The sequence below is a fragment of the Sceloporus occidentalis genome, unplaced genomic scaffold, assembly GCF_023333645.1.
Source record: "Sceloporus occidentalis isolate IW3139 unplaced genomic scaffold, rSceOcc1.0.p SCAF_79, whole genome shotgun sequence".
NCBI lineage: Eukaryota > Metazoa > Chordata > Lepidosauria > Squamata > Phrynosomatidae > Sceloporus > Sceloporus occidentalis.
In genome coordinates, this window is record NW_028317059.1 from 2999106 (window position 1) to 3012112 (window position 13007).

A 13007-nucleotide genomic window follows, 5' to 3' on the forward strand; every position below is an offset into this window, starting at 1 on the left:
CTCTGGTATTTTTTACATCTTATTGATATATAATTAGTTTTTTCAGTGGCATGACTTAATGGTGGAACTTATTAGTGCCCCTCAGTTTTGACTGTGGTACCTTATATATGCCCCCCCCCATATATATTGTTCCTAGAGTCGCAACTGGCATTAGTGCACAACACAAGTGAGATAACTAAGATGTACATTTTTGTAACACCCTCCCTAGTTATAAGACTACATAAGGAATGGGGGTCCAGGACATTACAGGCAGGTGTTACATGACATGGGAAGACATGGTAATGTGGACCTGATACACAATGTCAAGTGCACTCCAGCTACCTGAATCAATGCATCCTAGTATGTTAAGAACATTTTCATTCATGACATTAAATATAATATATCTATATTTTGCAGAATTTAGTTTTTGTAACAACAACTTAAGCTTTTTCCAGCAGTAATAGGCTGGTAAACCATGATGGTTAAGACCACATCCCCTTGAGAAGGCAGATAGTTTAACAACTTTATAATTAGTGTGTGCCCAGCCACAATTTGGGCATATTAGCAAATAGGTCAGAGTCAACAGGGATTCAAATAAGAATTCTTGAAAAATGGTTTTGACCCCTATTTCTCTCTTAGTTCCTGTGGTCATTGGATTTTCTTGTTTCCTACAAATAATGCATCTAACTTAATGGTTCAAATGTGTATTTTTAGGCAGTTATTTTTATACAATACTTTTTTAATATCCTCAGATTTTAAGGACAAAAACATTAACAGACGAGGGTAGTAATACATTGGATAGCAGGGAATGAGGTGATTAATGAGGTAGTTATGAAGTACACAGATCAAGTATATTTTATCATTTACATAAAAATTCTTAAAAGAAATAGGAGTTTTTAGAGGTGACAAATGGGTCAATGTGAAGGAACTGAAGGGAATAGGAAAATAGTTCCAGAAATGTTTTACTAGCGAAATGTGACTGTATCCAGATACCAGGATTCGAAATGGAACCAAAACACGTGGTGTCCAGCCACATCTGCAACCAAGGGCAATATTTGTGACCTCATGTGACCGAGAAAAAGCAGCAAGTGTTAAATGTTTTAGGAGAGATGAACCAAATCCGATTATACATCACAGCTTTTGGCACTAAACGAATGGTTTATAGAACCACAAGAGAAGCCGTGGAGACCTTTTGTAGATCCGCATTGAACTAACACATTCTATCAATAAGCATTTACAAACTCTTTCATTTTACCTCTGGGCTTGGAGTTGAAAACTAATGATTCCTTTGTATAAATTGTAACAAAATCCCAACTAATGCACATAACTGATCAATAAATAGGTTGATCCATGTTTTTTGAGACTGCCTTTATGGATATAAAAGAGTTGACCCTAAAAATGTGCTTCATAGGCTTGCCAAAAAAGTGCTGTTAGACAAAAGAGCCTTTCCACCACTTCTGTATGATGAATTTATTATGGGGGGAATCCCACTACCATCCAATGCATATTAGATATCATTAGTAAACACTGGAGAGACATTTAGGTAAAATAAAATTGTATTTTAATACTGTATACACAATAGATATTTAAAATTTCCAAATGGATTAAAGGCACGGAATTGAACAATTTTAATAAATGTTACAGTTCTGTTTTTACATCATCTTGTTCTGATTCTTCTTCCTGAAAGCAATAAATATTAAAAAATAATTATAATTCATGTATTTGTATATTTCAGATGTAATTACATTGGAAATTATATATATTGTGTTAGGCAGAAATGTTGAATGCAAAGTTTCCTAATTGTTCATTTATATGCAATACATGTAAATGTTCGATTAAGCATTAGATAAATTCTTTGAAAACCGTATGATTTTATGTATATAGTAAATCCATTTAGTTTTTCATATAGAAAAAAACAAAATAAGGATATTCTTTATGTCAGAGATAATGCCAAAGATGTTACAAAAAGTTTCCAGGATCTACTTCCATGACCACAAGAGATGGTGAGTAATTTAGGTTCTTACAAACCCTGAGTTTTAGCCTAGATCTAATCTTTTAGCCTAGTCTAGACAGATTAGAGGTGGGCTATCAAGCCAGTGGGATGAAACGAGCAAAGCTAGGCAAGCCAGACGTTTAAGGAAAGACCTCACAAGTGTCTATCCTAATTCTCGCACACATTAAAGTCCTAAAAATAGCAGGGTTCTGAGCTGATTCACCCAGCTATTAGAGAAGTCCATTTATCTTATAATTATAAAAGGCTGCGTGATGAGCTCCTATAAACTGATATTTGGTTTACACTGCCAAGGCAGTATTGGCGATGGCCAGACAGCCCTGGCACAATTAAGAAACATAAAAAGTACAGCAAAATGCGTGGTTTCCGAATTTAGTGAAACCCATAAAATAATCAAAATAGTGGTGATTGTTCAATATGTGCTAATGCCTTTATAGGCATATTGTTTAACAATGAACTTAACATTCTTCACATGTACCTATCACACTTACTCCCTCTTCCAAATCTCCTACACTCCTTTTGCTTGTATCTCTAGCTAATTATTATTGCCAAAAACATGTTATTCTTGTGTACAAGCCAAACCTCCCTGCAGTTCCTGTCTAAGTTTATCTGCCAAGATGTTTTGGTCTTATATCTTGACCTCTACTTTTGAACAAAGGAATCTGAATGTCTGGAAGGGTAGCATAAAGAAGGATTTACTTTTCACGCCAGAGATGGATAAAGCACAATTAACCTTTCACTGCAGAGGTACAACTAACTGCATGCCTTCTGTGCTAATTCAATAATGAGTGGGTTGCACGAGATTTGATCTCATTAAACATGTTTTATTATGAGCCAAACCCTGTTAAGCATCTTCAACATCTTTCAAGGACTAAATGGCATATTCCCAGCCTCTACAACCTAGTATAGACACCATGCTAGTTGAGTAGAGAGAGTTTACAAAGTCCCCCCTCATTGTTCCTCCACACGGTGCACGTATGCAAAGAGAGGACCTGTCTTCTGATGGACAAAACTGCAATCAGATCACAACTGAATACATTTCCCAAGAGAAAGTCCCAAACACCAGCTTCAACACATTTTTTGGGAGGGCATCACTGGTGTTAACCCCTAGAGTCCACTAGAAAGCATGAGCCTAACGATAACCTAAGTGATGGGAATAGACAAGATCTTTTAAAACTATTGACTTTGTCCCCAGACTACCCACATGCCACATGGGCATACTTACTGCATGATTATTGATTAATGGAGGAGAGAAACCAAACTTATGCTTAAGTAACAGACACAGTAGACTAGTGATGGGTCCAGTGCCAAAGCTTCTAGCTGGGTAATGAGGAGGGTCGGACTATGGATAATGAGCAGGGGAAGCACTGACATTACTCATGGTGCACATTTACTGGGATCTGTGGTGGACAATTTAATCATGTTTTGTGGTCCTTCACAAACCTTGCCGCGGACACGGTGTCTATTCCTGATAACGAGATTGACCTGGCAATTAAAGGCCAGAGGCCAGCTAATGTTGTGAGTGCAGCCGACAGCTAAATATGACAGGCCACATGTTTTATGCTCGTGTAGGGTGTGGCCACCCAAATCTAGCCAGTGGCCACACAGCGCAGAACCCAATGTGTATCGAGCAATGAGCTTTCGCCTGGTGTGCCAGTCCAGACCTGGTAATTATGCAGTATATGCTTTCATCTCATAATCAAAAATAGAATTTATTCAACAATAGGTGAGGAAGGTAAAACACAAAGAACAGAACCTATAAACATGAAATGCATTGACAGCAGCACCATATATTACAGCTGAAATGTACAGTGGTTGTAATGTGATGGTCCCTCCATAATATGTCCTTCATCATCATTTAAAGTGAAATAATTTACTAGATACTTACAGTGCTTTCCCCAGACAAGAACCCAAGGCAAAATGTTTTCAAGTTTTCAGCCGTGAAATCATTGTTTGTCATAAGTCTTTTGACATCAGTTTCAGTGTTGTAAATTGCAACTTTGGGAAGGTCACTTGTTTTGAGTTGAAAATAACCCATAACTTTCTCATTACCCCTCAAAGCAACATTCACTTTCACAAACAGGACCTGAAAAGAAAAGCAGTTAATTTCTTAGAAATAGTAAAATAGAGGGATTTATTTGAAACTAAACTACACTTAGGACATTCTTAGAAGCATCAGAACCCGTTAGCGTTCAGAAAGGTGCATGAAAAACATTGTGGGGAAGAATAAAAATGCAAAAAAAAAAGGAATTGATGAAGCTGGACAAAGGACAATACATTTTGGGCTGTGTTAAAAAAAAATAAACCAAAAAATTAAAATAGTCAACAAATGGAAATTGAAAAGAAAATCATAAACCAAGGTGAAATGTCCAAATGCAATAGTCCAAAATGAACCGTAAGATAAAGTCCATAAATATTGGGATAATTACAGTTATCCTTGACTAAAGCTGGGGAAGCATCATCTATATTCATGTAAAAACATAAATTCATACATCCAAGATATAAATTATAGTGAAAAGGGTTTCTAAAACATGACAAGCCTTTGACGGATCTGTGCACAATGACAAAGTTGTCAGGCAACGATCTTGGGGCACATTCCCAACTCCGTAGAACTACCTTAAGTTCATCATTGGAAACGAGATATTTATCATAAAGGAGGTAACACTCCTTTATTTCACGTCATTTTTCCTATTATAGCATAAAATTGATCATGTGTACAGGCTAGTGACCAAATGCTGAGTGGAAATCCAGTGACATTGGTAGAATTTTTATTGTTTGATAATTTCATTGTCTTTAATTAATCTTAATTCTATTGGAACGCAGTACAACATTTTAAGTGTTTCAGAGTTAGAGGTTTTGCGTCTCTGTCCGTTTGCGAGTTTAGTCCATTGTTATTTTCTATGGCATCATAAGAAATTCAAATAGTTGTTTCCGTTAAAATTTTAGCTTTATCTCTATCTAAACTATCGGTAAATTGTTTCATTTTTGGAGAATAGGACTTGTCCTGGCTCACCTTCCCTTTTAGTTCCTTGGCTGCATCCTGGAATTCCTTCAAAACCTCATCTTCTTTCTCCATTTTTTTATCTACAAACAGAAGCAGATGGACTTGAACTTTGCTCCCCATTATTCCAACCGCTGTCTGAATAGAAACAACATAAAAAGACATGGTGAGAATAATGGAAATGTTAAGACGATTGTTATAGAAAATAAAATGTAGAAGCTTTTCACTGCTCTGATTGATATTGACAAATGTTTTAAAGGGATCTATATCGCAATTTCAATATGCTTAAAGGGGTCCAGTGTTTTATTAAAGTGAATTATAAGAAATGTAAAATTGCCATTTGGTGCCTTGGATGGTGAACCGAGGTTCACTTTCAGTCTCATATCTTATGCAACTCTGGGGTTTATTCATTAAAATGAGAGTTTGTAGGATACTTGTGATTTTAGCTCCCTCACTTTATTATTAAATACTAAGGGCCTTCACTGGCAAGTTCTCCAGCTAGAAGGGCTGACTTGTCCCTATATGATTTATAGTTCAATTTGTGGGGGGACTCATTTACTATACATCATACAGGGCCAGCCAAGCTCTTCCGGCACCAGAAGATCACTGAGGTTGGACATTCATAGCATATATGGAAGTCATGGAGCTGAAACCACAGATCTCCTGTCTACCATGTATCCCTTTAGTGAAAAGACCCCTTTTTTTGACACCCCTTTTTTCTGCTAGGCATTATCTTAGCCTATCAGGTGCACTAGAAGTTAAACTCAATATGGGGCAGGAAGTAGTAGGACTGTAAGATATTAAAACAACATGGGCAATTTTAACACAAATGCACAAAATATGGCTTTTTAAAAAAAAGAAAAAAAAAACTAAATCCCATAGTAAGTAAAGGTGTAGCGCAACAGACATTGAGTACAGTGCTTTATCACTACAAAGCGTTGTTAATAAATGTATACTTTTTACGATTGTGTTTAATTATATTAAAAGAAATCCACAGCTCTCTTTCCTAGTTTATAAATTATTTTCTGTAAATCTGCCAGCTGAGTATTATTACCCTGCCCCATATAACCCCTGGTCAAGTTCTAGTAATTTACTTGCTATTTCAGGCTGCAAGAAGGAAGTGGACAGAGCCGCCTTTTCCTACCGAGCTGTTGAAACTTGGTATAAGAAAAATATATAATATCTTTTTCTTTAGCTTAAAAAGTATCTGTCGTTTTTTAACATTTTTAAATTGGTCGTATTAAAATTATCACTGCATATAAATGTTTAATCTTAATTATTCATTATTTTTTTCTTTTCTAAGTATTATTGCAGTTGAACTTGAAAAAGAGAGATATTTTAATATATCATCATATCGGGGAACTTCCTAGGGTCGGCTTTCTGGAGAGCTCCCTTTTCTGGTGGGGGGGGTAGCTTAGTTATGGGTCTAGGAAGCCTTTAGTGGGGGAAGTGGTCAGGGAGTAGGAAGAAGGTGGACAGGAAGTGGGCATGGTCAAAAGTTACTTCCCAGAGAAAGAAGAAACTGACCAAAGACCCCAAAAATCACCCAAAGACTCCGGGTCACACCTGGAGAGTTACCAAGTATGTACCTGGTAAAATGTACAAAACATAGCAGATATTTTGTTAACTATATGCAATTTGCAAATATAATTGTTTTTCTTGTTTTTTTTTTTCCATCATTTACCCACTTTAACCTTTAGAACATAATTAGTATAAATATACTGTATGTTTTCACATTATTTATTGCAAGACAAACTTAAGAAACTCACCACTGCGTTGTATGGTGTCACCCATCTCAGCTCATTTATAGACAGAAAACGGTAGAGTTTAGCAGTATCAATCTCTGGGTAATCTTTTAATATTAAGTCATCTCTAACACTGTCCACCTGTAGTCAACACGGAAAAATCGTATGTTTGAAAGACTTTACCAGAAATAACATATCAAACAGTGGCAAGCTGGTTGTCTTCAACCTGGGGAATGGACAATCAAATGCCCCAGAAATATGGGGATCAACAACCCAATCTGTTAAACATTAGCATTACCCGGTGGACAGCATCATATAGAGGAAGCACAGAATGTTACTAAGAGTTTAATTATTAATCTGAGAACATAAATTGTTGAGCACCACATGAGATGGCAAACCATGTTCAACCCTGTTCAATGTAGGTTGAAACTCCAAGATTTTAATTGGGATGCTTTAATTATAATAAGTTGATTTTATTTGTATTGGTTAGTAGTAAAACCTTATAATTACTTAATGTATCTGCTTGCATATGGTATTCACTGCCTGACATCCCAAGTTCAAATTCTGATATTTTTTCTTTTCAGAAATGTCAAAAACACAGAACCCAGTATCTAATTTACCTGTCGGAAAAGAGACACCGAACTGCTCTCGATTTTGAAGTGTTTTAAAACGTCTTTGCTGGTGCTTATTCCAAATTCCCATTCTGGATGATTCTTAACAAGAGCTTTAAAGTATTCTACTTCGGGTTCCTCTAGATCCTGTAAATACAGTATTGACAAATTTAAATAAATATCAATATCATAGAGGGTTACACTGAATTGTTGCAATATTTAAGATGAAATAATGAAGCCTCATGCAATGATCAATTATGTTGTACCTTAAAAAAAGCAACCACGGCAAACTCATTAGAATCAATAAATGCTTCAGCAACAGAGATGTCATTGAGTGTTCTGGGCTCTCTGATAAATTCTGTAAGAGAGATTAAGGTAGACAATTATTAATGCATATCATGGATTATCATGGATTATGTATATATATATATATATATGTATATATATATATATATACATATATATGGAATAATATTAAATTGTCTATCAGTTGAAAAAGTTACTATTCAGCAGTAGTTTTTGGTCCATTTAAATTAAATGCTGTTCTAAAACCAGCTCTTCTGATAATGTATCTTTATTATTTAATGTTCAGTATTTAGGTATGTTACTTAAATTTATATTTTCCAGCCTGGTTATTCACAGGAGGCATGGACATTTCATACAAATTTTCCATCATTATCATAGTCTTCGAGTGAAGATTACGTTGATATTCTACTGTAAGGACAAGTTGGAGTATGCTTTCTGAGCTGCACTTTGTCTTTACCTCTATAATTTGTTTAGAATCAGGCACCTCCTCTGTAAAGCAAGTAACATGAATAGTCTTAAGGTCCCTTAAGGAAATCTCAATATGCTGTACTTAGGTATAAGAAGTATGATCGTCTAGAATAAGCTTACCACAAGGTGAAGCTGCAGCTCCAGAGTTCCAGGGTATCACCCCCCCTTCATGGTCCCATTTTCACACCACAACTTATAATAGCCATTTAGTGGCAGGAAGATGGTCCCCATAGGGAGGGAAGAGTCATGTTAAACCCCACGGAACTTAAGCATGAGTCAGAGCTGGTTGTTGGTGAGTATAGCGCGCATGTACTTTGTTAAGTAGGTGGTGTGTTCAGGCAAATGATGAACCCTACTGTGCATTTGCAAAGGAAATTTAAAGGCTTTCAAGTATTATATGATGGCCGACATGTCTGTTTAAAATGGGTGTTGTTTTGACCCAAAGTTGTAAAAAGGATAGACATGGACAGATATCTGCAAAACAAATACATTTTAATGAGTTTAGTGAGGTTTTTTTTAATGAGTACTCTGTGTGTGGCAGATAAATGGGATCCTTGTTATGGAAATACACATGTTATTCTAAGTATTATTAAAGTGATAACCAATTAGCTTGGTCTATACCCATGAGTGGCATTTTTGCCCCCAGCTGTATAATCACCCCTTTCAGTTATTGTTGCCACAAACTGTAATTAACAAAGCAAGCAGAAATCGTATTTGGCTCCCTCTGGAATCCACAGCGCTGTCCCATTCATCTGAATAATGATTACAATTATTTTGCAGGTTTCACTAGGGACATACTGTAACAGATCTGTTTATTCTGCCACCTGATGCTCTCATCACAGGGATTAGTGATGTAAAGAGAACACCTGAGTTCTAAGTATCCAATGAAGTTGCAAGTTCACATTGAAAATTAGAAAAAGGTTAGCACACACTGTATATATAATCAGTTTTTAAGTCACCCCAAAAGAAAACATGTCCAATTATACATACGCAGGAAAATGAAATAAAAATAAGAATAATCTTGTGCTTACTGAGAATAATTTTTACTAGCAATTTGACACCTACTGCCCCAAAATAAATGTGAGACTTATGGACACTGTTCTTTGCATGAAAACATTACAAAACATTTAATACATTGTGATATGTTTTGATTAGTGTAAACATATCTGGGAATTTATCAAGTGCAACCTGGAGTCTCCAGGTGAAGCTCTGCTTCACTGGAACCTCGGGTTAGTTTCTTCAATCTTTGGGCAGAGAAAAGGCATTTGTAACCAGGTTCCACCCACTTTCTGCTTACTCTCCACCCACTACTCCCTACCCCCACACATGACTAGCCCCACACCTCCAGAAGGTAAATCCTGAAGAGTTTCCAGGTGTGTGTGTATAAAGCAGTGTACTTTGTTGGCCTAGAAGTGCCACTGGTTATAGGGGACAGGCAGGCTATTCTCTTCTAGCGCAAGTCTCTATGTTTGGCATTTACATGATGTCATATCCATGTGTAGTACAAGATTCAGCCACAAGAGGGAGCAAATTTAGAGATATATGTATTTTCAGAAAATTGACTCTTTAGTACACCAGGATTAAAAAAAACTGACCATGTTAAAGGGATATAGTTTTTGTTGTAACTGGCTATAAAATATTTAACTTTAATAACTATATATATTTTTGAAACTTATATCTAATAATATAGACAGCTAGCAGGTCTCATAAAGTTCACAAAAGCAAACTACCATCTAACAACAAATATATTATTATGCTAGTTTAACTAGAAACAAAGTGTAGTATACTATTTAGATACCATTTTAGCCATGTGTTTATTTTTAGCCAATCCTCTAGATTGTAAGCTTGTTTGAGCAGGGCCCTCCTCACCTGTTGTCTCTGTTAGTCAATTTGTTATGTTACATGGTACTTGTTATGTCTTGTCTAGCCATTGTGCAGTGCTACGGAATTTGATGATGCTATATAAAGCAATAAATAATAAAAATAATAATTCCCAGCAAGGTTTTAAAAAAAAAGATTTTATCACAATAGCAACCAATAGAATGTTCATGCTGATTGGGTCATTCCATTGGTTGCTATATACCTTGTACCACAATTGCGTTAAACCTTAAAACAATTCTTTTCCCGTCCTACATTTTTATTTTAAATACAACTAACACTAGGACCAGCCACAGCATCAAGAGATCAACAAAATAGACAAATGTACACAGGTAAACCATCCCGTATATTAGAAACAGCTGAAGCAAAGTATAAAGTAACACCTCAGTAAGGGCTGGCACCTTCTAGCCTGGTGGGGGAGGGTAAAGCCACATGGCCCCATCAACCCCTTGGCTCTCTCAGTTACAGACTGGCACACATTTGCACACATACTCTTATACTTACACCCTCATGCCAACATACACAGTAACGCTAACACACATATACTTATACTAACACACACATACATGCTGTTCCAATACTGTAGCTAGTTTAAATCACACATGACCTGGTAACATTTGATAATAAGTTTTGATTAGCATTTTACACCTTTATCATTTCCAATAATGAATATGCCTTAAGGTACTGTTGCCCATAAAACATCAATTGTACTCTCTAGTATGCAAAAACACTTAACAGGTCTATCAGATCCATCCATTCCTCTGAAGGTTTAATCACACAAAACCAACACAAACTTTCTAATGCCAGCTTTTGTGTTACATGCCAATTAAGTGTCCTGTAATTATGAATCAAAATTATACATGATTAAAGAATTATTTCTAAGAAGGGTTTTGAAAACCGTTCCCGGGGGACCCAGTATATTGTGTTGGGCTACTGTGAACACCTCCACAGTAACCACTATTCTTTGCAACCACTACAGCTTCAGACTTCAGTTCATAAGACATGTATGACATATCTGAGGTCTACCACCCTTAGTGAAAACTGAAAACTATTTTTAGAATTCTTTAATTAATGGGTATTATGTTTATTTTAATTATCTTTAAAAGCCAGAGTAATTGTTCATTTATTCAGGGCCAACAGTTCATTGTTTGTCTTTTTATTTTGAACACATTGTTCTCATTTATATATAATTTGCATTGAATTACAAGAAGAACAAATTACATAAAGAGCAACTTGCTGACCTGTAACTCAAGGCTTTTGTCAAGGCAATTGAAAATGTCCAGGAGAATTTCAATGACATTTCTTAAGTCATAACTTAAGCTAATTACAGTGCTTCTGTTTCTAAATACAGTGCCTATTGATTGTACTTAGCTAGTGTAGGATACTGCCACCTTTATTATGATAGAAAGCTCAACAAAATTCTGGAACATATGGTTTGATATTAAATAGTATGTCTGAGTTTAGTATATCCATACAAGTTTTTGACATGCTTTGGTAACAATGCACAAACTTTGATGTTTGTACCAGTCTACTTACGTTTGATCCATACATTTGAAAGGTCACAAATCCACCTTTTCCAAAGGATTAGTTAATTGTAACTTTCCCATTTCTTATTAGTAGCTTTTTTTCTGATTGGCAAACCTTAATATCGTGAAGTTAATGACGCATTCATTTTCTATTTTTTAATTTAGAACCATAACTTTTTCTCTGTGTATGTCTTACCAGTGGTGATGGTAGTGTTTCCCACTTGCTCCCCTGATGAAGTCTTCAAAAGAAACATAAGCAGGAAAAAGGTTGAAGACCGTGCCATTATTTTGTCCATCTGATCTTCTGGAAACTAAGCTGAGCAGTGACTCACACATAAAAAGAACCTAATGCAGCGGGTTATTCGAACAAAAGTGAGAGAGGCCCTGAAGTATGGGAAAGCTCCATCTGCTCTAGATGACTTTGACCTCTATGATGCCAAATATAGGGAGATGCTGATAAAAGCCTTTTCAAAGCTGAGTAAAACTATGAATGGAAATGGTTGTTCTTTTCTCTCCTTTTTAAAATAAATACTAATATATATATATATATATATATATATATATATATATATATAATATTACTCTATTAGAAGCCCTTCTTGGTTTTCTTTTATCACACTGTCTTCAATTTAAGTAAATTAATAACCACTTAGATATTATAGTAAAGATTTATGTAAAGTGGTAAAAATTGAGACCTAATGTGTATAAGTTCCATCTCTTAGCTCTATACAAGAATTGGCTAAGGGGCTAGTTTTAAAGGTATTTGTAAGTTCCAAACCTATTCAGATTTGTTAGCAATAGCTTATGGCTTGAGACAATTCCTATTTTTGTAAAGTAAATAAATAATTGCAAATAAAATGCCATATTTATTTCTGATTTATCTCATGTGAGATATATCCATACCGGGAACTTCTAGGCTCCGGTCACTCGGAGCCCCCCCATTGCGGGATGCGGCCAGAACTACCCGCTGATGTAGCGGGCATTCCCGCCAGCGTCAGTGAATGTTCCCACTGATCTTGTGGGGCACACTATCATTTAAGGAGGAATAGGGCAGGGAGTGTCAGGACTCACCTATGACCCAGAGGATTCAGGCGTCAACCTGGGGAACCAGAGAAGCGTCGCTTCACCCGGGTCTCTGGGCGAAACGCAGAGAGTTCCCGCGTATGTATATATCTCCTTTGTTGCTAAGCAGTAAAGATTGTACTAGCATTGAAAGAAGTTTGAGTGCATGAATGCACAGTAGCACATTTTCCCACGTCATACTGAAACAAGTTAATAACATAGATTTTCATGTATATTTAGGGGGTGCCATGTAAGGTAAGTAGACTGGCTAAATTTCAGGCATGCCAATTATTTCTGTAACAGTAATTTGTTTATTAATGCCCACTTCAGAGACTTAATTAGAACCAATGTATTTTAATGAAATATCAATGCTAAAATAGCAACACAACATAAGTTTCCTATTTTTCCATGAAGATAAAG

General features: G+C 36.0%; 1 protein-coding gene across 1 annotated transcript; it reads right to left on the reverse strand.

The window, feature by feature from the left end:
* Positions 1 to 1617: 1617 nt before the first annotated feature.
* Positions 1618 to 11821, reverse strand: LOC149285436 (endoplasmic reticulum resident protein 27-like). Its single transcript, XM_089495367.1, has 7 exons — positions 11722 to 11821; positions 7614 to 7705; positions 7357 to 7494; positions 6761 to 6877; positions 5004 to 5129; positions 3879 to 4076; positions 1618 to 1659 (listed from the first exon to the last, which is right to left on the reverse strand). The coding sequence occupies exons 1-7, from the start codon at positions 11819 to 11821 to the stop codon at positions 1618 to 1620; spliced, it is 813 nt and encodes a 270-aa protein (XP_089351493.1).
* Between the last annotated feature and the right edge of the window lie 1186 nt (positions 11822 to 13007).

What these genes read in the sequence shown, in the direction of transcription:
- LOC149285436 (XM_089495367.1), bottom strand. Translation starts at nt 11,821, where the DNA reads ATGGACAAAATAATGGCACGGTCTTCAACCTTTTTCCTGCTTATGTTT. An exon ending in AAACACTACCATCACCACTG is followed by an intron (nt 7,706 to 11,721) that starts GTAAGACATACA and finishes TCTCTCTTACAG; the next exon opens with AATTTATCAGAGAGCCCAGA. An exon ending in CCGTGGTTGCTTTTTTTAAG is followed by an intron (nt 7,495 to 7,613) that starts GTACAACATAAT and finishes CTGTATTTACAG; the next exon opens with GATCTAGAGGAACCCGAAGT.